The sequence below is a fragment of the Parambassis ranga genome, chromosome 21 (assembly GCF_900634625.1).
Source record: "Parambassis ranga chromosome 21, fParRan2.1, whole genome shotgun sequence".
NCBI lineage: Eukaryota > Metazoa > Chordata > Actinopteri > Ambassidae > Parambassis > Parambassis ranga.
Window position 1 is genome coordinate 13,315,094 of NC_041041.1, and position 26,231 is coordinate 13,341,324.

The window sequence follows — 26,231 nt, forward strand, 5'->3', positions numbered from 1 at the left end:
CTGCGCTTTTTATCTCTAGTAGTTTTAGGTCACACTTCACATTGTTGTCAATAGACATTCAGTCGTTTGCATTTCGTGTCTTGCCCAAGGACACTTTGTAGAGAGGCAATCAGACTCTCCAACCCAAAAACTTTAAATAAGATTTATCATATTTAAGAACATGACACTTTAAAGACACAAACAGCACAGTATCATGGACCTTTATGTGTAAAAGTTACATCTTCTGGGCAATAAACCCTGAAAAGAACACACTGCTTTGTCTCTAGGTCTGATGGGGCCTATATCAAAACCCTGGCAATGAGCACTGAAGTTCATTCAAATGCAACAGGCCCTCCCATTCTGCTCTGCAGATGTTAATTCTGGCAAATTGTCACATGACAAAACCTGCCCGTTTGACTGTGGTAGCTACAAAAGCAGCATATGTCTCAAAAAAACTGTTCATATTTATGTTTATATTTATCTTTAGTTTTTATTTATATGTTATATGTTGCAGAGTGAAGAGTAACGCAATTTCGATTCTCTGTATGTCCAGCACATATAGCAGATTTGACAATAAAGCTGACTTTGACTTGACTTCAAATAGAAATGATACAACAAGAAACTTCAGATCTGTTTTAACATACAGTTCTCTATGGAAATAAAAGCAGGCTGCAAATGGCGATCAAAGACAACATATTTTACTACAAAATCTCAGCTGCCAAATAGTCCTATACTTAGGATCAGCCTGTAACATCCATTAAGCAAACGGGGTAAGAGGCTGACCGATGAAACCACTGAGGTCATTCTGCATCACTTAGACATTAATTTAGCATTAAATAAAGTTCAAGGTCCCTGAAACAAGAATTCCAACAACTTCAATGTCATATGATGATAACACTTATCATTACACCAACAACAAACCATCTAATTTGTCACAGTGACACACACATTCATAAACATCAACTAATACTAAAACTAAAAACACCCACTCATTTGCAGGCCTCTCACTTTCATTGTAAAGCAGCTGCCAGTTTGGAGCCTGGACAGATCCTGACCAAAGAGCGGCGACTCTCTTGCTCTTTTGTGTGAACCTTGGTCCGGTCCTGCTGGACAACACGGGCAGTATACTCACATAAAGGGGGCAGACTGGTCTTTTCCAGTCTGGTTGTTGCACACCTGTTCCTTATCCACTATTATTGTGAAGGCCAAGTCAAAACACAATACTTCCAGGCAAAGGAAAAGTTTCGGGGTTTCGAGCAGCACATTATCTCTTAACCGCACATCCCTTTTGAGAAGCTGCAAAGGCCAGAACACTGGCTGTTGGATCCCATTGCCCCCTGAGCATTTCATGCCCAACTCTGTTACAGCTAATTGGTAGGTTAGCATGCTGGGGATCCAACACAGCAGAAACACACACACATACGGGTATGTGTGGTGGCCTCTCGCAGCCTGCCGGGTCTGGGTCCAGTGCCAGGCTCCGTCTTGGGCTCCCCACAGAATAAAGAGTGACTCTGTTCCGTGGGCCTGATGCACGGGATTCAGCCACTGTTCACCCTCTGCGCCTTAGACAATACCCATTGTTCTACTTTTTAATGAAGAAGAGTCGACATGGAAAAAAAAATACGAGGGTACGATTAGTCACTTCCTGGGTTCCATGCAGGAGTGCAAGAGATGGGAGGGACAAGAAGAATAAATGCAGACAATTACATTGATAATGATATCAATGAATATAATCACTAGTTAACAGTCTGAGATAGAAAGACATTATTACACAACCCTATGTGTTTATTTGTCACCATAGCTCCCGCTTACATTTACACACTTTGGACCTCTATCCAACAGAGACGTCATCATCCCTATCAAAAATGGGGACCATTGTCCTCCTTTATCTTGGGGTAAGAGGTTGTGTGGGTGATGAACAAGTTAAAATCCTGGATTTGTAACCCTTAAGCTGACTTTTCTGTAAAGCATTAACTCAGAATGTCCAATGTTTAACTTCCATTCAGACCTCAGGAGACCTGCCTCTGTGTTACCAAGTGTCAGCGCCGGATGTGTCTGAAAGTCATGCTGATGTGAGCAGTGAGACTGATGACAGCAGGACATAAAACTACTCACCTAAAAAGATCAACAGAGCTGAAGGTGCTGATGTATTTACATATCTAAACACACCTTTAACTTGATAGAAAGGAATTAAATTCACACAAGTACAAGAGATGAACCAAAGAGCCTGAACTTGTTATCACAGGTTAAAAAAAGAAGCACACAAACTCTGGCCCTGTCAGCCTGAAAAATGAGCCTTCTGCTGAACTTGAAGGCCACTCCAGTGATTAATCTGAGGAGTAGATTTCAGATGCAGTACCTCACAGCACAAATAACAGCAGCTTTAGTAGCCTTTAAACAAAGCAGCTTAGATGTAATCTGGGCAGACTATTGAGAAGAGCAGCAGCTACAACAACAACTAATAAGCCTATAGCCCTCCATATGGCATTTAAACAAGTAATGCCCGTTAACTCCTCTGGCTCCCTGACAGCAGTCATGAGTATTCAGCAGACGTTGAGCACCCTGAGATTCAGGCGGACACTCTTCTGGATGTAGGACCGATTTAATTTGACATCAGTTCTGTGGTTAACTGTAGGAGAGGAGCAGACATGAGGCATGAACTACATTCCTGTGACACAGAGTCATTTTCCTTTGGTTCAGTCTGAACCATATAGGCTGGCTCATTCTGTACATGTGACTCACAGAGATTGATTGTAGTCATTTCACATGCTTTCAGGCACTTATTGACCAAGAGACAAAAAAAGGCACTTGGAAGCTTTGCTTCTTCCTGTTATAGTTGGTTAAATCACCTTGGATTGATTAGGCAATAAGTGCAGAGAAAATGGATCTACTGGGAAGTTGATATGAGCGGCCATAAAGTAAATTTACTTGGATAATAGCAGTAAACATAGAGAGGTCTGTCTCATAATCATGTGCAACCCATGTGCAGCAGACTCACTGATACTACAGCAACCAAGAGAGGAAACACTGAGAAACAGCAAAACAGCAACTAAGAAAAACTGTGAATGAACTCCTGTTTGTGCCTGCATGGACATCTATTTATATTTAGGTTCAATCTCCACCAAAGCCAAGTTCGCATGTGAATCAGCCACTCCTACCATGGCAGAGGCCTTACATTACAATTAGTCCCTGCCGCTCCAGGGATTCATGAGCCAGAAACTGGGAGCTTTTCTTTCAGTAGAACCTGCAGACTCAGCTGGCATTAAACCACTGATACTAAGATCACTACACAAAGCACGACCAATACCATATCCAAGAACAGTTAAATATTAATTTTAGGAGCCAAGATTACATTTAGAGGAGCTATAATGCATAATTTGGACACAGCATTGCATTTTAAACACATTAAACACAATTAAACTGACTAGATTTGCTCCACTTAGGGTCCAAAGACTCATCTTGAAGCAAACCTCCACAAAGTCCTGGATCTTCTGACCTTCAGATCTCTGTGCTGCTTTGCTTCATACATGTGGTTACACACTATGTGGTCTGCTCAGATGATGGGAGTCACAAGTCAATGTTTGAAAGGAGGCTTTTCCCACTACACAGCGTGGAAATTCAAATACTGTATGTCTTTGATAAGAAATTCAGGTGACTGCTTGAATGTGGTCGTCCACAGCACAGCAAGCCTTTAATCCAAGCGGTTCCCCACTGTGATCGCCTGTTGATCAAACCCATTAAGGAAGGCAAGTAAACAGTCCTGCTGCTGCGCTTTGACCAACATGTTGGGGAATATGTTGAAGGAAGATTACAGCACAATGAAAAGTCCAAAATGGGGCAGTGTATCATGATACAAATTATTACTGTGACTTGTTACTGTAAACTGCACTGACATTTCTTTAGCTAAGCTTTGTGAAATTTCTCACAAAACTGTATTGGTGTTTTAGTGCACACCTAATCTTACATAGGGAGGATTGCAAACAACTTGAGGAATGACTGATAAGTCAGTGGCCTAAGTTGACACATTGAAGTCAATACATCATGTGGTCTGTTTTGGGTTATTTAAAATTCACACAGTCAGCACTGTCTGTGGACAGACAGTGCGGTCCAGAGAACAATTGAATCAGCGGAGTCTGAGGCTCTCAGAAAAGGCAAATCACTGAGGCACATGGGTAAGGTGATGGCTTTTGCTTTCTAGGAAGCTGCTGGCAGACTACCTGGAGAAAGGTGACACTACTATAGGGCCCCCTCCAGGCTAAGTTATGAGAGGAAATGAATAAGATTCAGCATAGATGGCGATGGTGTCATTCTGGACATTTAGTTTCAACAAAAAGACATCTGTAAGGACATATATGAAGGGACTACTGATAACTATAAAGGCTTACCTCATGACATAAACTTATCAATCACTTTTTGTATAGTCCATTTTGTTACCCAATTAGCAACAGAACAGAACAAGGCAATCAGACTAATAAAATCCGGTGGGTATTTTTGCAACTTGAAATTAATTAGTGGGTAAAAAGTCAATTGATCAGCACTCTTAAATCTCAATTTACCAGCACTGGTAACTTAAGGTATGTTAAGATGCTGAGAGGATTCATCCCACAGTGTCACAGCTGAGACATATTAGGGTTTAAATGGCAGTAAATAACACTAAATGCTGTGATTATAGCACTAAATTCTTTTAATGCTGGAGGGCTTCCATGCCGCCAAGAGCTGAGGGATCATGCTGGCAGCAAGGAGGAGGAGGAAGAGGTGGAGTAGAAGGAGGAGAGAGGCCATGAGGATCTGCTTCTCTGACAGCCAGCCCAGGAAATCCTCCCGTTAGGCAGGTAGATCTTTTTTTAGAATGAAGATTAGTTATGTAAACTACAGAGTATGGATTGTAATGATTTTTCTAAAGCTACATGATCTTGATGGTGGTAAATGTAAAGTAGGTGATTCTTAGCTGATGTGATTAAGACGAAGACACAAATCCCTCAGCGGCGTGACGTCAAACCTGCAGCCTCCGGCACAGAGCGGGATTCATCAGTGTCTGACAAGCAGCAATCACACCCCAACACAACAATGGCTCCACTTCCACATAAACTTGATCCGCTTTTTGTAATGGGCTTAAAAGATCTGTGCTTCCAACGCTAATGTAAAAAAAATAATAAAAAATCAGCTTGGTCAGAAAATGAGACATTTTGCTCCTCTCCAAGTTTAAAAAAGTGCTGGCTTGCCCAAATCAAATTCCTTCTCCTGAGCAGCTAATGTGTATGAGAGGGGCCAGGGGACAATCACGTTTGACCCACATTTCACCAGCTCTCAGGTTTCACCTCAGTTCCTGTGTGCACGAATCTATTCTCTGACTGAGGAGCAAAAAGTTCTCAGACTTTTCAACAGTTTTTGTGAACACAAAAAAAGAACTTATCCTCACACCAGCACTGCTCAGTGTGTGTGTTCGCTCCCAGGTAATTGTTGACAGATCTGCTGCCACTTTATGACATGACAGATGTTTCAAAAGGACCTGGCATGCTGGGCGCTTAAAGCTTCAGTAGTGAGCCGACGTCTGGACTCATAAAGTTGCTAGAAGACGGCCATAAAAGCAATAACTTGCCATGTTAAGTCTGCAGGTGTCTCAGATGGAAATTTACAGAAGCGGCAAGGCTACTGCACATCAGGACAAATGTTAAAGAGTCCAAAATGTGATGTTTGGGGTGTTTTAGTGTGTGTGTAGTGAAAATGTAAAGACTGAGAAACTTGTTGAGTGAAAAAAATAACAGATCTGAAAGGCTACAACTTGATCATCAACACTTCAGTTTGAAACTGCTTCTGTACTTTGTTTTTGTTCGGATTGCCCCTTTTCTCTCCTAAACAACAAAGGAAGGATCAGGCGTGCAGGACAAACAGAGGTCCAACCTACACACAGCTGTCCCGTCCCAGGACACTGAAGCATGGAGGGAACAAAGAGAAGACTTTTCTGTTTCTTACCAAAACGATTGCAAATCTCTCCTCCAGCTCCCCTGGTTCTGGCATGGGCAGTTTGAGAGGCATGTTGTGTCCCCTGAAGTCAGGGTGCTGGTCCATGCTGCCCGCGTTCCCCATGTTTCCTCTGGTTTCTCTCCAAGCAGCAACTTTTAGCCCTCTCTCCTCTCTCTCTCTCTCTCTCTGCGCCCACTTGAGGGAGAAATCTCCTTGAAAAAGAAAAAGCAGGAGGAAAATATCCGGCCTTTGGTTTTCTCTCGGGCTGCTCCTCTCAGGTTTGTGTATCCAGGTCACTTCTTCAACATGAAACACATGTGAGAGACGCAGCGGCGTTACAACGCGACGGGTCCGAGCGGCAGCGGAGGCAGCAGCGGAGCTCCCACTGAGACATTTCCACGGCAGAAAAGGAGGAAAAACCCTGAAAACGTGACTCGACCCACACGGACCTTTATTCGCTGTTATCCGTATCTTTCACAATTTCGGCTCCACTCCCAGCCGGTAGTAATGACGACGAGCATGATTCACGCTTGTTGCAAACCCACGTCTGTTACTAGTGAGTGAGCGGAGCTGGCTTTCCTAATCCCTGCACTGCTGACCAGCTAGTTAAGGAGGAGGAGGGGGTCCACACACACACCGCGGCTGCACACACTCTCATCCCTCTCTACAATGAGTCCTTTCAGGGGTGAGCCTCCCACTTCTTCTTGGGGCGTAGCTCCTAAAGCCGTAGCTAAGGAGAGGATATTTTCTGTGTTGCATTGTGGTACTTTGAGTTCATTGTAGGAGACAACAAACTTGGGTCCAAGGCGACCCCTCCAAATCCCACCCCTCACCTCCACCCCCCGAGGGGCCCCTAAGCAAGGGCCCCCTCACACAAGCTGAGGGGCGACTACAGGGGCCGCATGAAGTGAATTAATGATTTCCTCCATGTGAGTTTTCCTCTGTTAAACTGTTTAACTCTTTTTTATCTGTTGAATGAATGTGCAGGATACTGATTAACATATTAAAAACTATATCCAGGCATAACGTCTCATACAATCAGACAGAATACAATCAATATCACATTTAAAAAGTTGACAAGTTTAGCCCAGTATAATATTGTGAAAGTTGCATCTTTTTAAAACATTTTCTGTCAGATTAAAACAGTGTAAACAGTAGTCATTTTATCACTACACTTGTTGCATTTTTTTTAACATCTATTGTGTGCCTTCGATAAATGTTTAGGGAAAATTTAAAGTTAATTTATTACATTTTGAGGGATTTGATTTTTCACATGTAAGATTTTAGTTTGTCACAAAATATCAATTTAAATCAGAATTTAGTTTGAGTCCTGGTGCTTTCGTGCCACATGATTATTATTATTACCTGTCAAGTAAAAAAGTCTTTGTATATTTTACAGTATTTGCTATTTATGTTTGTTTGTTTTTTTTCCTCAGACTAAAATCTTTTGGACAAACCAGGAAATTCCAGTCTCTGCTCCAGGATCCCTAAATGATGAAGTCACTGAAAATTAACCATGATTTCAATTTGAAATTAAAAAATTGAAACCCTCCTGATCATTGTATGTAACTCCAAACATCTTCTTCAACATGTGCTCCAATGAAATTTGACCTGGTCAGGGTGGGGGACCACATTACGCACAACAGGGTGACATCAGCATGCAAAGCTCTGGAGATCATCCAGAGGTTCTCCAGATGCACAGTGGTTTCATTCAGGCTGCTGCACTGATTCAGGAGGGGAGGGTGTCACATCTGAGGTTAGCTGGCTGGACACGCTGAGGATGTGAAGCACAGCTGACTGACCTCATACTGTCATTACGTGTCCCAAGTTAAGTTGATTTTCACTGTTCAGGGACCGTTCCCCCTGTGCTGCGTATGTTGTTTACCACATGTTTATCCACTTAATGGACTCAGCCTGTTTTAACAACTATGAATATCATTGGGACCACGTTGTTCTGATTTCTACCATCTACAACACTGTGATATTGTGAAATTTAAAACTATTATCCAGCACAAACATGGGAGGCCATGTGCCTGTGTATAGTATTCCTATGCAGGAATTCCACATGCCTCCATGTTTGCTGTGTTAATCTGATTAAATGCCAATTGATCCAGAAATACGCACCATTGAACCTTAGCATGACAGTTATAAACCCAATTTCAGGAATAACCATCTTTAAGAGCCAGTACCCTAAGATTAGACTGCAAAAACAACCAGTGCTTATTTTATCAGTTTAAATTGGTTCATTAACATAACTTTCATGTCTTCTACAAAAAAGAAAAGTTTGTTAGTTTCTAACTAAATATGTAGTTCTCTGTAGCCTAATACTATGTGAATGCACCCCTCTATTGTCTTAAATAATAACAGGGGGTGTCTGTTCTGAAGTGAAAGCAGAGCAGCAGCACATGACAATGACTAATCTTTAAAACAATAACAGTAACATAAAGAGCCTCTCTTTATTAACTTCAGTGTCAAACAAATGAGATCATGTGCTGAATCATGACCGTTCCTGACACGGCTGATGGTGAAATAAAGAAAACGCAGAGGATGAGTCGCTGGGATTCAGCCTGATACAGTGATTTAGTCATTAGTCCGCAACAAATATGCAGACAACTAATGAGCAGGAGAACATCTCAACTTTACACTTATTTAATTATATTATTTATTTGCATGACTTTCATCAGTGCAATACTGCAACTACACATTCAACTGAAACGACATGCTGTTTATTCTTCCATATGACACCAGTGGCAGTGTGTTTAGGTGGGGGGGGGGGGGCACCTTGCAGCTGCATTTCTGAGAAATCTGGGGAAATATGACTGGATTCAGATATCTCCACAAGGACATATCAAATGCAAAAGAAGTGCCAAAAATAAAGGCAGCACAATCGGACCACTGTGTGAGGAGGAGCCTCACAGGGAGTTCACTTGGCTGCTCAGTTTAGCAACATCTGTGAAATCAGGTTGTCTAAAGAGAAGGCTCAAAACATTATGGTCTTCACAAAAATGGAGTGGAGCAACAAGCACGTCTTTGTGCTGTATATTTAAAGGCTGTATAAGTCAAGACATGAAGCCAGTGGCAAGATTTCAGCTGAACAAGCAGAAATCTTGGAATAAGAATAAGAGCACCCTCTACTGTACATGAAGCACATCACACACTCCTACCAGGACAAGTACATTTCTGGCCACATTGGAAAATATCTTTCCTTGAAGCCATTAATTAGCGGTTATAACGTTTATTTGGCTGAATTGAGACAAAACCCCCCAGACCATCCAGGTCAGGAATGAGTCTGCCACTCAGAACCTGAGGGCTTTTCAGGATTTCATACACAATATTTTTTACAATAGTTTCAGACAAATAAGGCAAATATGTGATTCTCGAAGCTGAGTATCAAACTATATTTATTGTATACAGTATAGGGACAACAAATAAATGTACAAATCAAAACAAAAAAAGGAATATCTGCCGATGTCACCATGCAAATCTAAAACATTCATTTTTAAAATGCAGGTGGACATCCTTAAAAAAAAAAAAAAAACTAAATTTCTACCAACACACAAGCATCAAACAAAGAATATGTAGATAACATTTGAATAGACTTTGTAAAAACAAAATCAAATTGGCAACACAGTATGTATACACTGAAATATTTAACCTTAGCCGAGTGTCCAGTTCTGCACGGGTAATGTTGAACTGGTCAAGTCAATTTATATACTAAGGTGTTCTCCCATTGTGTATTGACCAGAACATCTACATTTTACAAACGATTTAAAAAAAAAAAAAAAAAAAAAAAAAAAACACGTTCACTTTTGGTCCGGAAACATTACACACTTTACCATTCAGTTAAATCTGCATCGAAGGTAACAGTACTGAGGTAACCCATCCATATTATCTTCTGATTAAAATGGCTAAGTCCATCCAGAGTTCAAATGCTTACTACAATATGGAAACACAAGAAAAAAGTCTTATGACTACGAGACCTGCAGTGTCTCATTATCAATTTGTCTTTTTAAACAAGCCATATCTGCGTTGTGTCCCACCTTGGACAATTTCAAAATTATCCATATATGTTAATAAACATGTTTTCCTTTCTTCAAAAAGTTACCCTGCATCTCAAAATTGAGATTTGGCCCTTAGGGAAAACCCTTTGCTGTTGTTGTTGTTGTTGTGTGGATAGTTGTGACATTTAGCCAAGCACAGTGAGGAAAAACACAAATAAAAACAGAAATAAATCAATACAACATGGAAAAAATGGTGTTTATGTTTTTCCAAGAGTCCACATCCCACTTAAGAAAAGACGCCCCCTGTCTGTTGCTGAAATACATCAATAGTGTCCTCGTCCTCCATCTCCAGCTGCAATAACAACGGCAATTACATATTAGTCACTCACATTTTGTTAATCTGTATTTGTATGCTGAATGGAGAAAATGGGAAGACATTTTAACAACCCCATCAAGGTCTAACTCTAAAGGTATTAAAAACTTTTATATCTGTAGAGTTAGACCTTGTGACCATGATCAATGATCAACAGACACAAAACACCTGAAGCAGCTGAAACATTTTCATTTACAGTTCTGCTGATGCAGGCAGTTGTTTCAAACTGTAACAGATACATTTTTGTGCCATAAAGCTGCAACTAGTCACTTTACTATCAGTCGTACTTGAATGGTTCAATTAGCTGGTGACTCACTATGGGTAAATGTACAATGAAATCACCAAACCACGTCTGTGCACAAAATCATCATGAGTTATTTAAACAGTGGAAAAGAAAACAGACAATTTTAATGATTAAACCCACTGGGAAAATTCAGGATAAAAGCAGCAGTGTCCAGTAAGAGCAGCTGATAGCAACTTATCTATAAGACTGATATTGTGCAACAAATACTTAAATCACCACCATAAAGACTAACATTTTGTATAAGCAAATTCAGTTGATTATTATAAATGCTGAACTAAATGCCCTTAACTGTGCATGATTCTGATTAAACATATTTAGTATTTGTGGGTGCTGACACACTGAGTGACATCAGAGAAGCTGCTTGATGCATTTTGGTCAAATTCAGATGCATCAAATTATCCTTATAGTTTCACAGACTGTGCTCACCTAATGTAATCAATTGCACTTAGGATGAATGACCCTGCTTTGTATTACAGTGACATAAAACAATATTGATCAAGTAATATAAAACCAGAAGACGTGTTTCACCAACCTGTGCAGGTGTGTCTGTTTCATTAATTGGCTGTCCATCAAATCTAAACCTTATCTGACGAATTGACAGACCCTGTGAAAGACAAACAGGACATGTTAGCGGTATTTGTTTGGGTAAACACAACAAAACATAGAAACATCATATTGATTCACAACAGCAGGCTCATTTATATTTGTATACTTTCAGGGTGGACTTGCCTGTCTTTCGCAGTACGCCTTCATTAGCTTGCTGAGCGGAGTGTGCCTTTTTATTTTGAACTGTACAACTGACCCATCCTGACCAGCTACCTTGAGGTTAATGTGGTCGTTCTCCGTCTTCACTCCTTCCTGCAACAAAAGCTCTCATCAGCAGAACCAACAAACCGGCGTCCAGCTAGAGACTACGGCTAACTGCAGTTAGCTAACAACATTTACAAGTCTAGAGGGAACAGGCAGGTTTCATGTTTTAAAACGATAACGCGTATGCACACTCCTTTCGGTTCTTCCACTGGGTAGCATAGCAAGCTAGTCTCTGTTCAAACTGGCGCAGAAAACCACAATGGCGCAAACGGTAGGGAAGGCGCAAGCCATTCATTTTCACTGACAATGTCAGTTAGGAACGTTAGCAAACAGAATTTTAGAAAGCACAATACCAGTAGGTAGCAGTTACCGATCTGTACAATAAACAAACAATGCATGCAGCGTAATGAGCGCAATAAGTCGAAATATCCGCAGTTTGGTCAACCTTTGTGTTCTCCGTCTACCCGCTCAAACGGGTAACTGTAGCCTGGAAGCAAAGCTAGCTTAGCAGGATATGCTAACGTTAACTTGAAACTAGCATCATCAGTACACAGCGGTGATCAAAAACAAGACGATCCGCGTCAGAGGCACGATACTGACCTTTGGCTTTTCATCAGACATTCTGCTAATTTTTCAGGTGGTTATTAATAACGTGGAGTCGGACTGTTAGTGCTGAAGCGTGTTATCGGCTCCTCCGGCTCTTCTCCTTTGGAGCAGGAGCGCGCACTGGAATGTAAAATGTGATTCGACCAAAGAGGTCACGTGTTTCCACTAGTCTTCGGGGCCGCGTATCCGTGAGCGAGGAAGATAATTTGCGCACTCTCGTGAGATAGGTGAAACAAAAGGGCCCTTCTGAAAAGCAGTTCAGGCCTTTCTGGAGCTTTAAACGCGCGTCATTTGCAGAGGAAGCCATTACAGAGCGCGTACACTATATGTGGTACTCTACCCAATAAAAACATGAGCTCTGTGCAAACTATTATTGATTAGATGACGCTATACTGTACAGGCTGTTGTTTGTCCCAGAGTTTAAACATACATCAGATGCCCCTTTTTTTCATATGAAACAATGTCATTGTGGCAAAATGAAATGTTTGTTAATTCTACTTTGTGTTTCTCTAACTTTTTTTTTTTCGATGCAACTGTACTTTGCTTTTCCTAAGTACTCTTTGGGTGAAAATTGTAAATTTAGGTTACAATTTTGAGCTGTTTCACTCATAAAGCCCATTTCACAAAATATATATGGAAGCCTCAAATAAAAGGGAACACATTTTGATTAGTTTATTTTTACATTTATTATCACAATTTGCATAAAAACCAAATGATCCACATGTAGTTCAAAAACACATCTCTTTTTATCAAAAATTACCTTACTTCTGATATTTATCTAAACAAACAAGAAGCTGTTAGTCAATCATTATATAGAAAAAACAAGTCTTCAGACATAAATGGCTGTAAAATTCAATGTGTATTGCAAATTTTAAATACATGCTTTAAAAGAAGCTCTGGAAGCAGTAGGGCCTGCACTGTATGTTGTCCAAAAATAATACAAGAAGGTCTGCATAATCATAGTGGTCAGAACATTTTCTGACAGGTCTGCCTTTATATGTACATAAACTCATATTAGCTGTACACATTCCGTCATATCTCAGATTAAGGCAAATGGAAATGCATGTGTTAATCTAACAGAGCACTTATCATTAAACACTATCAAGCTGAAGTCAGTCCAGATAATCACAGTGTATCATTAGCTACTTGCACTCTGTATCTTAGTGTTACTGGCATCAGCAAGGAATCAGCACTGTGATTCTTCTTAATGACCATCCATACGGGAGTATGGATTATCCTTTGCCAGGCCTGAAAAAAACAATTATGTATCAATACAAATGTGAAAAATAAGGGGACACATTTGAATTATAGGTATCAATATAAACAGTGTAACATTTCTCCACTAGGGGGCACCACTAGATAAACTCTAGCAGTTTTTTTCCTCATGTTTCTTGTCTGTTGGTCTTTGTAGAATTCAAAAAACAAGTTGCACCCCAGTGTCATCTGCTCACATTTCATGTATTCTTTGTCTTACTCTGGTTTGTTTTCATGCTGTTATTTAATCACCGTACTGTCAAAACAACCGTCTTTGACAAGAGAAGAGCCTCACCGTATTTCTGCCTGATTTCATCATGCCTCAGCTGCATTTCTGTCCTCCTGGAGGGGAGAAACAAAGACAAATTGTTGAGAACACTGGCAGCATTCACGCCTTATGGCATCGGGGTGAACACAGAATGCTGCTTTGATGTGTTGACACAAACCTACTGAAACATAATTTCACTAAGACAGCTGTTAATAATAATAATAATAGATATGAAATAAGCATGTTTTATGGCCTGTTGTTATGATATATACGGAGGTGTTGCATTATGTGCATAGATGCAGCGGCCCTCATCAGACACCTACTCCACAACCATTCACCTCGCTTTCTGACGGGCCTTCCTGGCTCGCGTCTGGCGTTCCACCTGCACGTCTTCTCTCTTGTTCCTGCGGTGCAAAGACCTTCATTAACTGTTATGAAAGAAAATATGGAAACACATACAGAACAACAAGCTCTCTCAGAATTATCAGCAAGGCTGCCCCTAATGGAGAATTATCACTAAAGCTAAACCGCAGCCACATTTTCTGGCAGGCTTTTGGAGATAGCGGTATCAGCCTGGCCTTAAAGAATAACAACCCCATTGTGTTCTCCCCTCCTCCTCCTCCTCCCTCTCTGCCGCCCCCCTTCCATGTTCAACCAGTTTTCACAGCCAGAACACTTCATGTGACTTGAAGCCTTACCCATTTCTCTCACACTTGCAGCAGCAGCAGAAACAACAAACAAGAACGGCGATGATGATGGCACCGGCCAGCACTGACATTGTGATGATCAATATCTGGAAGTTGACTGTAAACCAGATGCAGACACACAGACAGAAACTGAAATACAGACACCTATACTCATGCACCTTACAGTCTACATTATAACACCTATGTGAATCCTGGAATCCTGGGGTCATATTAATGGTCACTATTTATCTGAATCATTCAATTAAGACAAAAACCTGCAGGGTACACTCATGTTTATATTGTCTTACCCCAACACAGTCCCCATCGTGCGTCATTTAGAGGACAAACACTGCTGGGGGGCAGAATGTTCCTCACCGGGTAGTCAATGCATTGCCTGGTAGACGAGCACCACAGACACTGTGACAAACACAAACACTGCAGTCAGGCATCTTATCTTTATGGCAACACATGGCTGGACTTGTAGGAAACTTACTGCCACGTTCTGCAGACATTCTTCACAACTGGTGTTAAATTTCAAGGCACAGGGAGCTGAAACAGAAGTTTATAAAATGTATGAACATAATATTCTAACTTTCTCACATGGGGACACATCCTTAGACCCAGCCCACTGCTTGCAACAAGATAACTGTTAGTGAGAAGGTCAAACAGGGGGAAACTCGGTTTGAAATGGAAAAAAAGCTTACTGTGAAACAACAAACGTCCATTTATAAAACTAATATCCGTGAATCCAGATGATTATCTTTGCTTCAATCCAGATTGTTGAAGTCATGTGACAGCCTCCTGATCTGATTCTGGCAGAGCAAAACAAAGCGCTGCAGCCAAAACTGTAAAAACACTTACCCGGAGTGGGAGAAGGAGTCGATGTCTGCGCTCCTGCAGCTAAAATAACGGCGCAGAAAATGAGGGCTAGACCAGCTCGGTGAAGTCTGGACATCATGACACGAGAGGAAACTCACGACTGCGTGGAGAGAGGCACAGTCAGTGAAGGCTGGACCTCTGCTTTACGAGAGCTGACGTCAGGAACTCCTGACCGTGGTGCCATTCAAAGGCTGCGGAGTGACACTTACCGAGAATGATGTTTTATTACCGCCACAAAAATGTGCTTACCGTGCACTCTACTGCTACTCTGTGTTTGACCACAATTCAAGAATTTACTCCACTCCAGTGATTTTACTTCGCAGATCCAGATGACTTATTATTATGATGATGAATTTATTATAATAATTTATTGGAAATCCGCAAGCTACCCAAAACCGCCACTTTACCAGCAGTAACACAGTTCTTGTGCACAGTAATGCGTCAGTATAAATATAATACACACCATTTTTAGGCTTGTTTTGAAGTTCCAGCTTTATCTGGTGAGAAGCTGACGTCTTGGATTAATAGGATAAAATAGATCTGTTGGTCTGGAGGATGCACTCAGAGCACTCAGCTCAAATGTTCTTTATATTCGTATTTTGAAAGTAATATAAATCATAATACTTTTAAAATAAAACAAATGTTTACACCTTTTTTTGTTGGTATCAGATTTATTAAAACACAATATAAACACTGTGAATTTCTGCCCTCAGGCCCCATCAGACAATTACCAATGAGGAGTACCAGCATGGAGCTGAGGTGCTGAGAGGAAGCTAATTTTGTATATGTTATGTATTGATCACTATATTACCACAGCTTCTCAGCTTCAGTAGTTATACACAACAGCCAATAAGCAAGTGTGTTCCATTTCAGGACTTTGAGTCTGTGTGGTGAGCAGACCTGAAAGAACAGAAAGTGATGGCACCAAAGGGCCAACGAGAGCCTAAACACATGCATGTACTTTAGAAGAAATGAACAGAGGACACAATAAGAAAGCTTCGCAAATACAATAATTTATTAAAGCATCTTTAAATTCTGATATAAAACATGTTCTGATTTTTCTTCTTCAAAAAGATCAGAAACCTCAGAAATAGTCATCAACAATGGCAAGATCGGTCTCTGGTGTGGCCGCCGGCAGCTGACCAGAGGGTCTAGGAGAGTATGATTGGAGAGCAATGGAAGACAGTGATGTAATGTGAGATAAATAAGAAGCGCAGTATGTTGAGATCATATTATTCCTATCATGAACTACACTGCATGTTAGCATAGGGCTGATTGCTTTGTGTTCATTTACAGCGGCCTATGGGAGAGGAGACAGCGAGAAGAACTGAGGGCAACGCAGGGACAAAAGCTCAGAAGCACAAAAAGCGGAACATGAATATGGACAGTATGAACAATTCATCTGTTTCTGAATATATCTGTGTCCCTGAAACAAATTAGTAACAGTAATGCATTTCAAGCACACTGTTCACTTCCCGGAGCTAATTCTCCCAAACCAATGACACTTCAATAAAATAAATACCCCACCCTCACACGGCAGCTGACATCAACAACAAAACACACACTCGTTAGTCACAGGCGCACTGAAATGGTGCTACCATGCTCATCAGATCATCAGTTCTGGATATTTCAAAGACGCATGCTCACCTTACACATTAAAATCAGAGTACTTGTTCAAAGCACAGAAGAAGAATTTGATTCATTTGAAATAATACTTGACCGCAGTGTTTATAGACCTTGCATCTCCAGTGATGCAGTGGTTATTCACATTGAAAGTCTTTGTTTGCTAATAAGAAGCTTTTGTTAATATAGTGGATGTGCTATTCTGGCACAAACACCCATGAAGCTTAAGGATTGATATTCTGCTCCTGCAAGGCCACAGCTACACTCCACAACAGCTACAATACTTCAGTAAGGCAAGGTTAGTCTCTCTGGGATGGGGGGGGGGGGGTGGTTATTTTTCCTGAGGGACTCTCCAGCTGGGAGAACATTCTTTACAACAGGTCACAAAATTCCTTAAAAAAGGACGCTGGCAGGTCAGTCTGTGTATGTTTGCTGCTGCAACATTTTTGTTAAAGTTGTTACAGAGAAACAACCATTTTTAAAATTAACGTGTGAAAAATGAATGCTTTGGGGGAAAGGAGCTCCATCCACTTTCTCCACAGATTCAAATTAAATCCATGGAGAGATGACCTGATTTTGCTTTTCAAGTAACATGTGAGTAATGACCAGTGTAACAAACATAAGCAGGAAGGATGCTGGGAGACTGCATGGAGGGGAGTGTAAAGATGCAGATGCTTGAGTGTTGTCCATAAGCACTAAAGAATGAACTTTTTGTTTTGTTTCTGGATGGAGATTGTCTGTGAAGCTTCTCTACTCTTCATCCTCTACATCCTCTCCTCCGTGCTTGTATAATAGCCAACTATATGTCCGATAAATCACCTGATCCAGTTGGTCCCATAGCTGGAAACAGACTTCACACTGCAGCGCTTCTTCACGATCATGTTTATGTAAGCTTTCATGATCTTTGTGATTTCTCCAACCTGCCAAAAAACACAATAAAATTCATGTTTCTGTCCTGAGCACTCAATTCTATCATCCAAGCATTGCATTATTATGTGTACCTGTGGAGTTTCAAAGAACATCTCTCTCTCGTCCACAGTGATCTTGTAGGTGCAGGGCTGCGGAGCACCAAAGAAAATGATGTGTTCATAAGGGAAGGTCTCCAGAGGCTTTGGCTCTCCTCTCTTGTAGACAGACACGTTCTCAGCACTAACGCTCAGCCATAGATCGTGTGGGAAGCCTCCCTCTTTGCACTGTAAAGGCACAAACACAGGAGTCTCATCAAGTTACTATCATTTACAATCAAATAATAGCAGCCAACACCAGTACAATGATGTTGTAGTGTATTTTATGCTTGGTTTTGTAGAAGTATCATTTATCAAACAGGCCCCTAGCTGCTGGTAGTTCTTACCTCCACATCAAACAGAGTGGACCCATATCCAGGCCATTCCTTGATGATGGTCATGTATTTAAGCATTGCCTGGTGCTGATCCAGACCTTGGAGGCGGGACCACTTCTCCACAATGCTTGCCCTGGTGGCAGACATCTCCTCTTTTATCCACATCTCCATCATCTGCTCCTCTTCCATGCGCTGCTTCTTCATTGAGCCCGTCTTCAGCCCCCTGCGCAGCGTCCCATCCAAGAAACTCGTCCTCCGACGCTCCAGAGTTTGGCCTGACCCCGAAGCTCCACCCACCTTGGTAAACTGCAAGATGCGATTACGCAGACGGCACACGGGGTAAACGCTCTCCAGGCCCCATGTGGCACGCGCTTTGTCTCCATACAAGAACTGCAGGCGAAGAGCAGCAAGGTGCTGCAGGGTCTCTTCACGGGCAGGGAAGTGTCCGCGGGTCAGACTCTCATGAGCCTTGAGGGAAGTAGAAAAGAAAAAAGTGACACCAAGTGTAACTTGAATTTCAGACTCTTTAAAATGATACATGATTCGTTAAACATACCTGCTCAAACATGAAGGCAAACTCTACTCCTTCCTTAGGCATGCTTTCCACATCCAAGAAACAGTAGAGTTTGAAATACAGTTTCCATTGGCCTTCTTCCTGAGCTTCCTCACTGCCAGCCAGTCTGGGGAAGAAACCCATAAATCTGTCAATACACATCTGCTTTTCTCTAATATTACCACAATATCATCTTTTTTTATGATCACCATGTCCCTAGCATCATTTTGTTTCAGTTTCTAACGTACATTGACTGTTGTATAACATACCGCTCAAATTTGGCCAAAACATCAGCCACAAGCACTCTGCTTTCCACAGCTTTGTCAACAGTATTGTTGTGCTCAAAAAGCGCAAACATGTTCCTGCTGTCCTCCATAGCCAGACCTCTGATTAGCTTCTCCACCACCTGAACACAGACACACAACCACAGTTTTCAGAATCAGCTGGTACGGCTCCAGTAAGACAGTAAATGAATCAGACTTGGACTTTACAGCCGGCTTACCTCTCCAGCAGTGGTGTGTGAGTTTATGGAGATCTTGCAGGAACCTCCTCCATGGCAGTATACTGTGGTGGTCATTTCCTGTCTGGTAAGCAGTGCCATAATTTCCTCTTGTGAAGGCACAAACTCCCTGGTTTTGGTCTTCTTCAGGGACTCACCAATGAAATGGGCATACATTTCAATTTCTGTGCCAGGGAACAGCTCCCTTATCCTGTGAAACCCCCAGACACAAAGACTGTGAAGTAACCATCTATTATCATTGGATATAAGGGTTAACACCACCCACAGCTTGTCTGTACCTTTTCAGGTGAAACTTGAGGTAGCGTAGGATGCCTCGACTGGGCAGGAAGGTGCAGCTCATGCAGGTCAAGAGATGCCAGTGGGCACGATTGGCAGGACTGTTGGGGTGCGGGACGTGATTGGTTTGTTTGATGAGCTGACAGTAAACTTCGTCCCTTAGTGGCCTCAAGTCCTGGCAGGTCTGCAGAATTCCCTGGATGATTGGCACAGGGTCTGACACAGCCTCCATCTCCTGCAGGGAGTTGAAAATCTTCACAGCCTCGTCCTGCAGGCTGGTGTAACCCTTTTCTTTTTGCACTGAGGGAGACAGATACATTAGAAATTAAAACTAGTGTTTTAACTATCATGTGCTGAGGTAATATGAAATTAAACAAACAAAATCAGTATTAAAAATAAATGCAGGAATTAATTAATGCATTAAACATATTATGATGTTTCTTCTACTTGCTCCCTTTCATATAATTTCCTCTTTAGTTTTCTTTATATATCATTATACATTTGTGCAAATACTGTCAGTCAAAGTATGTCACATAGTTAAACATAAGTGTGTAGAAATGTGTACATAAAAGAACTCCAAAGAATGCTGAGCTGATTACTTCCTCATCTCTTTAGTAGTTTGTACAAACTCTCTACTTACGGTGGATGCTGACGTCTCCGTAAGGCAGAGGTAGAAGAGGGGAGTGCAAAGGATGCTGGGTATATCTCAGGATGGGGTTCCTCCAGTACGTCTGCTCCACAGCCTCCACATTCAAACTGCTCTCCTGTATACACAAAGGACTGGATTAGTGATCACACCACTTGTTTTACTATCACATAAATTATTGAATAGTGTAAAGTGGATCACTACAATAAACAAAGAGGTATACAAGTGTAATGATCCTGAAAAACAGAATATCACAGCACACAGGCATTGTGTACCTCACTTTACTACAGTGTGTATTCCTGCCAGAGGTTTGCATGGCTAAAAAAGAATTCATATTAGTAACCACACATAACCAGGATGGTTATTTTCAGTATTGCGGTATCAGTTTGGTCCCAACAGTGCAGTGAAACGGTCTGTACCTTAATGTCCCTGATGAGCTGCTGTGTCGGCGTTTCGATGGGAACTTTGCTGTCTATGGCTCCCTGTATGGCATTTGCCCATCTCATGGCTTCATTCAGCATTTTGGTATAAAGCCGATAAGAGTGTTTGCGCCCATGGACAATTATATTCCAGTAGCCTAAATATAAGAAAAAGAAAGTAGTTACATTCAAGGTAAACCCAGCTGGAGCTTACGACAACCAGATACAGTTTAACATGATGTTAAACTGACCTGTGTCTTTGAAGACTTTCTCATCAGGCTGCACCACAGAGCAGAGGCTGTTGAGGACCAGTGTTCCCAGTTTAGAAGCACTGCGCTCTGATGACTTGTAATAGTCCAGGGAATTAGTGGTGAGAACAAACCAACGTTTCTTCAGTTTCAGAGAAGTACTTTTGGCTCCTGACTTCATCTCTTTGTGAAGCCAGCCTGTTAGGATAAAACAAAAATGTACTCAATCAGGGAATAAGCGTGAGCTATGGCACTGCAAAAGTCACATCAATGTCCAAACCAACAGACCTCTGACCAGGAACTCCTGTCCATCCACCCTGGAGTCTCCTTTGGATTTCTGCAGCAGTCCAATCCAGTGATGCATCTCCTCGGGTGTGTCCGTGTTACAGTGGATCACACGGTTAGCCGTGATGATGACAAATGAGTTTGGTCTGAAATCAGAAGACAGCATTACACAGGTTTCAGTAATGTCAGCTTAAACATTTCTTTTTATGAGACAGGGATGAGGTTTACCTGTCGGGGTTGTCCGATGCACAAACAGAATCAATCAAGCCCACATCTAGTGTGCCCTGAACAAAGGAAAAACAAGGTGTGAATAGAAACATCTGTCTGCTATTAACAACTGCACATTCAGCAACCACCTCAGCAAAAATCTGAATAGCCCTATTTTGTACATTATTAAAATATGTGTTATTGTTGCTTCAATTTGCACTTCTTCTTTGGCTTAAATGACTGCGTGACCCAGATCTGGACCATCAGACTGATTGAGTTACATGATCCTTCACCGCTGCAGAAAAGTTGGGTTAAAGCCGGGGGGAGCAAGTGGTAGAGAAGTAAAACAGCACTAACCACTGCATTCTTTGGGTTGGCCTGTTCATGGTGCATCTCCATGAGCTGCTCTGGGCTGGCGCTGTGGACCCGACTCAGCACATTGAACCAACCACTGAATGGGTCAGAGGGAGTTCAGGAAAAAAAGTCAACAAACATGTAATTGCAAATTACACCATGAACTTCCACTGGTAACCACAAGGGGGAACTTTACATCAACACATCACTTTATCAGTGACATGAGGTAAAACACAAAGGCAGAAGATGTGGCTGTGATTTACCTGGCATCTTCAGGGGACTCTGCATAGATGTGATAAGTCCTCTCCTCGGTTACAATATTCAGTGCATTTTCTTTCTCATGATTGTCCACGATCTCCCTGCAATGCACAATATTGTTTAGCGCAAGTACTGAAGACAATGTTTTTCAATGTTTTGTAATCCAACAGAGTGAGAACAGAGTCTTACTTGGCTGTGCGGACATCGATTGTTCCTTTTAACTTCTCTTCGCTGTCATTTTCAAAGTACATGAGCTTCGACTCCCGCAGAACAAACCAGCGCATCTTCCAGTTGCGCCGAGACAAAGTGGACATTCCTCCTCCTTTCTTGTAAAGCCAGCCGGATTTAAGGGAGTCCTGCTTGGCCCGGAACCACATAAAGGTCTCATCCTTGAGCACACACCAGCGACGGCGCCATGGTATCATCAGACCACCTGAGAGAAAGAAACATATTTCAACTCACTCTGATTTGCGAACTGTAACATCTCCCATCATCTTGTGCACATGGACATATGAACAGTATGTCTGCCTGCTACTCACTCTTCATGTAGAGGTAGCCGTGGAAGTACGGAGGCCCGCTGCCGTTCAGCAAATTTACCCTCCCATTGGAAACCTCCTCATCTGTGTCCACATAGCCGTCGTTGTCCTCATCGCTGTCAATGAACTGAAACAAAGGCAACAGCGTTTAGGATGGCAGGCATGTATAAGTCTAACCATGACAGGTCAGGTCATATCCTCATTTTGCAGTTTCGTCTGACCTTGTTGCTATTAGGTTGTCAGTCACCCTAAAAACTGGTCCATACACACTCCCACACACACTGTCTGCGCGTGCCAACACACACACCATCCTTCTTTCCCTTTGACATTTTGCTGATCTGACAGTACTCTCTGCTTGACTTGCAGTATCTTTGTAGAGATTCACATGGTCATCAGCAGAGCCAAAACAAATAATTCCTACAGTGTTTTACTTGATGGTTCCAGGCTCGCACAAATGCAAACTGCAATTAATCTTGAGTCAATGTGTAGGAAGCATAATATACACACAGGAAATCTAGGTGTGTGTGTCTGTGCATGAGAGAACAATGGGTTAAGTTATATCTGATATGGAAATGGAAAATGTAGTGTTCCAATGTATACAGACAAAAGAACATAACGGTTGCTTTTCATCTAGAGGGGTGCTTCCTTATTTTTTCAGATCTACTGTTTTTTCCTTCTTCTGGACCTCAGATGTTGCTAAATAATAACACATGTGGATTTTAAGATTAGAAAGTGCAACTTAGCACATTGTTTTTGCAACAATTTGACAGCAACTGCTTGTTGTTTCTCACCGAGTCTGAGCTTCCCCTGAAGGAATCCAGACTGTTCTGGGTGCAGGAGGATTTTCGCAACACCTCCTCATCTGTGATATGGCCGTCGTTAGTGCTAGCGCCTGAGCTCCCATGAGCCTCCTCAAACTCTTCCTGGTCATAGTCTGATTCTGGGTCTGGCAGGTTTGTGTGAGACAGTTCCTCGCTCACAGGCTCAAAGCCTGATCCTCTGCTTACCCTCTGACACGACTGTGTTTCCCCGTTAGTGACCTTAGGAGGACAAGGAGTTTGGCAGTCTGGGGCACGGCTGAGTCCGTTGGAGGTGACAGGGGTGAGCTTTTTTGGCACAGGGGACGAGGCTGAAGAGGGGGAGACCTTTAGTCCCTCTGCAAATGCAGCAGGAGGAGGAGGGATACTTTGGAATACTTCCTTGTCAAGAGGAACAGCAGCTGGAGGAGGGAAATCAGGCAAAGGGATGCACTCGTCCTCAGCGTGGAAACCTTCATCTACCTCCTCTTCTGCCAGAGGAGCGGTAGATTCAGTTGGGTCATGGAGGTTCTCCTCACTTGACAGGGATGGCTCCAAACCACCAAAGTCTAGCAGCTCCAGGAACTCAGTGGCTACACGTGAAGCTTCCTTCTCCAGTCTGTAGATCTCGGCATCCCTCATCTGGCGCAGCTCCTCATGGGAGATGTCTCCAAGAAGGGACACGCCGTCCTCCTGCTGCTTCTGCAGCCGCTCTATCTCCCTCTCAAGCCGCAGGATCTCCTCCATCTGACGGCTCTCCTCCTCAGATGTGTGGCTGTAGGACACTGTCTGGGACAGCTCCTTCTGTTGATCACATGAGTAAAGAGAAAAATGGCTTCACTGACTGCAATAACAGCTCGTGCCCTAAATGTGAATTAGCTCATTTGAATTACCTTTTGACAGGCACCATTCACCAGTGAGTTCCTGAAGACAAATTTGTACACATTAGTGATGATTTGTTTTAATCCAGCAAATCACACAATGAACCACAACTCACCTCATCTTGTCTTCTTTTGCTGCTAATTTCTGCTCTTCCTCTTTCTCCTTAATCAGTTTCTGCTGCTCCTCCTCGGCTGCCCTCCTCTTTATCTCCTCTTCCATTAGTCTCTGCTTCTCCTCCTCCTCCCTCCTTCTCCTCTCCTCTTCCATCCTCTTCCGCTCCTCTTCTACTCGTCTCCTCTCCTTTTCCTCCTCCTCTCTCTTCCTCCTCTCCTCCTCCTCTTGCCTCTGCTTCTCCTCCTTGAGCTGGCGATAGACGGATCGGGCCAGCTGGCCTCTGTGGTGTTTCTGCAGGACGATGGTAGCCAAGCGTAGGCGCAGGAAGACGCGTCTCCAAAAGTGAGCACGGTAGTTCTTCTGGATGGTGACCACGCTGGACAAAACCCTCTTATATTGTTTCCTGATGAAGAAATCAAACAGAAAGCAAAACCCACATGTAAACACTGTCAAAAACTTTCACAAAGTTTTTGTAAAATTGCACAGATTTATGTGGTCTCTGTCATTCTTTTTTCGGCATGTTTATTTGAAAAGGCCTGTACACTGTGAACTGTGCAATGTTTGGAGTCTGATGAGCCTGTGCTGTTCCATTGTGGTGGTGTGGGCTGCTGTGTTTAGCCCTGTGACTAAGCCCCATCACCCACACACAACACATGCATTAAATACACACATATGTATAAACACGCTCACACAAACGCACATGACTTTCTAAGGACCACACACACTGCTCTGACTCTCTGACCCTTAGCCTGACCTAGTGTCCACAGTAATCACCTCATGGCCTTTGACTGGACTCAGGACAGACTCTGAGCAGAGATAATGTTACACATAATAACACAAAGGCTTCGCTTGTGTCTATGGGGAACTTCCCGAGGCTCTGTCGTTAGCATGGACAACTGTGAGGGGAAGGAAACCCACAACCTGAACGCTGTCATCAGTCTTCTTTATAGTCTCCCAGCGGAGCCTTTCAGAGGACTCTCTGTAACTTTATATATGGCAGCGTGCAGGTGGAGTACAGTTAGATTACATGCCTATGGGTGTCTGCGTGTGCAGATTTTTAAATAACTGTGGGGATGGATGTCTCTGTCTGTAGGGCAGAGCAGAGAGGTGAAAAAAACGTGTTGCTCAGGCTGGAAAGGCAGTCAAGAAATGAGTGTGCTGATTATGTACTAATAAATCATGTCCATGGGTACATGTGTTTTTAGCGAAAGAGCATAATGCATAGATCACTTCAGATTACACTGCCCAGCATACATCTGTTCAAAGAGGCAAGAACTCTAGCACACTGTCAATAATGTGTACTGACTTTTCATCCTCAAAGAATGCCTAAAGGAGCTCTAGGTATTGACATGTCTTTAATAACATGACTACACATGATGTATTGTTGTTTTGGTTCATTTCACATTTTTGATTTGACATAACTGCCTACATACACATACACATACACCTGCCTACATACACCTGACGTCTTATGAACACTGGTTTCTAAACTAGAGATAAGAAACTCTGTTAATATGAACATAGTTTGTGATGACTGATCCACCAGCAAGGTTGAAGCCCACATAACACACCAACCAAACACAAAGGTAAACAAATGTGCAAAGGCTTCCACGAATAGTAATAATCCGCAGCCCCCACCCCCCTCCCCACCCCAGCATACACAGGCTGTACACCTCCACTACAAAACAAACAGTGACAACTGTCGCTGCCACTTAGCCATCCCACCCCTCCTCCTCACTCCACTACTCACCTTGCCACATAGCTGAGGATGTGGGCGCGGATCACCATGCCAGCCCTGCGCCGCACCTCTTCCCTCTCTTTCTCCAGCCTTTGCTCCAGGGCCTCCTTCAAGAACACCTGCGGGACGAGCAGCGCCACGGCCAACAAGGAGTGACAGAAAAAGACAGACACAGAGAGGGAGGTTTGGGGAGGCAGTGGAGAGAGAGAGAGAAGGGGGTGGGTTATTTCCTCTTCTTGGTAAGGCTGTAAAAGAGGGCCCACAGAAATGTGAAGGGCCCCTGTTGTTTGTTGGCAGCGCCCCGTGCCCACT

The 26,231-nt window shown here is 42.6% G+C and overlaps 4 protein-coding genes across 8 annotated transcripts in view; all 4 read right to left on the reverse strand.

Moving 5' to 3' along the window:
• The window catches only part of fmnl2a (formin-like 2a), a 41,470-nt gene extending 34,862 nt beyond the window's left edge, over window positions 1–6,608 (reverse strand). For 3 of the 5 annotated variants that reach the window (XM_028393023.1, XM_028393025.1, XM_028393026.1), the window contains exon 1: window positions 5,953–6,066. In XM_028393023.1, coding sequence (XP_028248824.1) covers window positions 5,953–6,066 — 114 coding nt within the window. Of the gene's footprint in view, window positions 1–5,952 lie in introns of all 5 variants that reach the window. The other 2 variants (XM_028393024.1, XM_028393027.1) reach the window with 1 other exon arrangement.
• Window positions 6,609–9,326: 2,718 nt separating this feature from the next.
• sumo3b (small ubiquitin like modifier 3b) lies at window positions 9,327–12,152 on the reverse strand. Its single transcript, XM_028394326.1, has 4 exons — window positions 12,032–12,152; window positions 11,351–11,479; window positions 11,154–11,225; window positions 9,327–10,296 (listed from the first exon to the last, which is right to left on the reverse strand). The coding sequence occupies exons 1-4, from the start codon at window positions 12,050–12,052 to the stop codon at window positions 10,231–10,233; spliced, it is 288 nt and encodes a 95-aa protein (XP_028250127.1). The 5' UTR covers window positions 12,053–12,152; the 3' UTR covers window positions 9,327–10,230.
• A 546-nt stretch (window positions 12,153–12,698) lies between these two features.
• Window positions 12,699–15,308, reverse strand: pttg1ipb (PTTG1 interacting protein b). The gene is made up of 7 exons (XM_028393882.1): window positions 15,107–15,308; window positions 14,739–14,794; window positions 14,554–14,662; window positions 14,258–14,363; window positions 13,898–13,963; window positions 13,587–13,633; window positions 12,699–13,285 (listed from the first exon to the last, which is right to left on the reverse strand). The coding sequence occupies exons 1-7, from the start codon at window positions 15,201–15,203 to the stop codon at window positions 13,242–13,244; spliced, it is 525 nt and encodes a 174-aa protein (XP_028249683.1). The 5' UTR covers window positions 15,204–15,308; the 3' UTR covers window positions 12,699–13,241.
• An 808-nt stretch (window positions 15,309–16,116) lies between these two features.
• The window catches only part of myo10l3 (myosin X, like 3), a 44,008-nt gene continuing 33,893 nt past the window's right edge, over window positions 16,117–26,231 (reverse strand). Inside the window, exons 22-41 of the mRNA XM_028393331.1 lie at window positions 25,932–26,038; window positions 24,183–24,584; window positions 24,079–24,109; window positions 23,180–23,989; window positions 22,392–22,515; window positions 22,042–22,285; window positions 21,858–21,953; window positions 21,598–21,691; window positions 21,262–21,317; window positions 21,037–21,179; window positions 20,752–20,946; window positions 20,501–20,658; window positions 20,076–20,199; window positions 19,438–19,735; window positions 19,142–19,349; window positions 18,909–19,045; window positions 18,643–18,766; window positions 18,099–18,554; window positions 17,749–17,940; window positions 16,117–17,667 (exon numbers count right to left, since the gene is read on the reverse strand). Coding sequence (XP_028249132.1) covers window positions 17,563–17,667; window positions 17,749–17,940; window positions 18,099–18,554; window positions 18,643–18,766; window positions 18,909–19,045; window positions 19,142–19,349; window positions 19,438–19,735; window positions 20,076–20,199; window positions 20,501–20,658; window positions 20,752–20,946; window positions 21,037–21,179; window positions 21,262–21,317; window positions 21,598–21,691; window positions 21,858–21,953; window positions 22,042–22,285; window positions 22,392–22,515; window positions 23,180–23,989; window positions 24,079–24,109; window positions 24,183–24,584; window positions 25,932–26,038 — 4,104 coding nt within the window. The 3' untranslated portion in view covers window positions 16,117–17,562. The remainder of the gene's footprint in view (window positions 17,668–17,748; window positions 17,941–18,098; window positions 18,555–18,642; window positions 18,767–18,908; window positions 19,046–19,141; window positions 19,350–19,437; window positions 19,736–20,075; window positions 20,200–20,500; window positions 20,659–20,751; window positions 20,947–21,036; window positions 21,180–21,261; window positions 21,318–21,597; window positions 21,692–21,857; window positions 21,954–22,041; window positions 22,286–22,391; window positions 22,516–23,179; window positions 23,990–24,078; window positions 24,110–24,182; window positions 24,585–25,931; window positions 26,039–26,231) is intronic.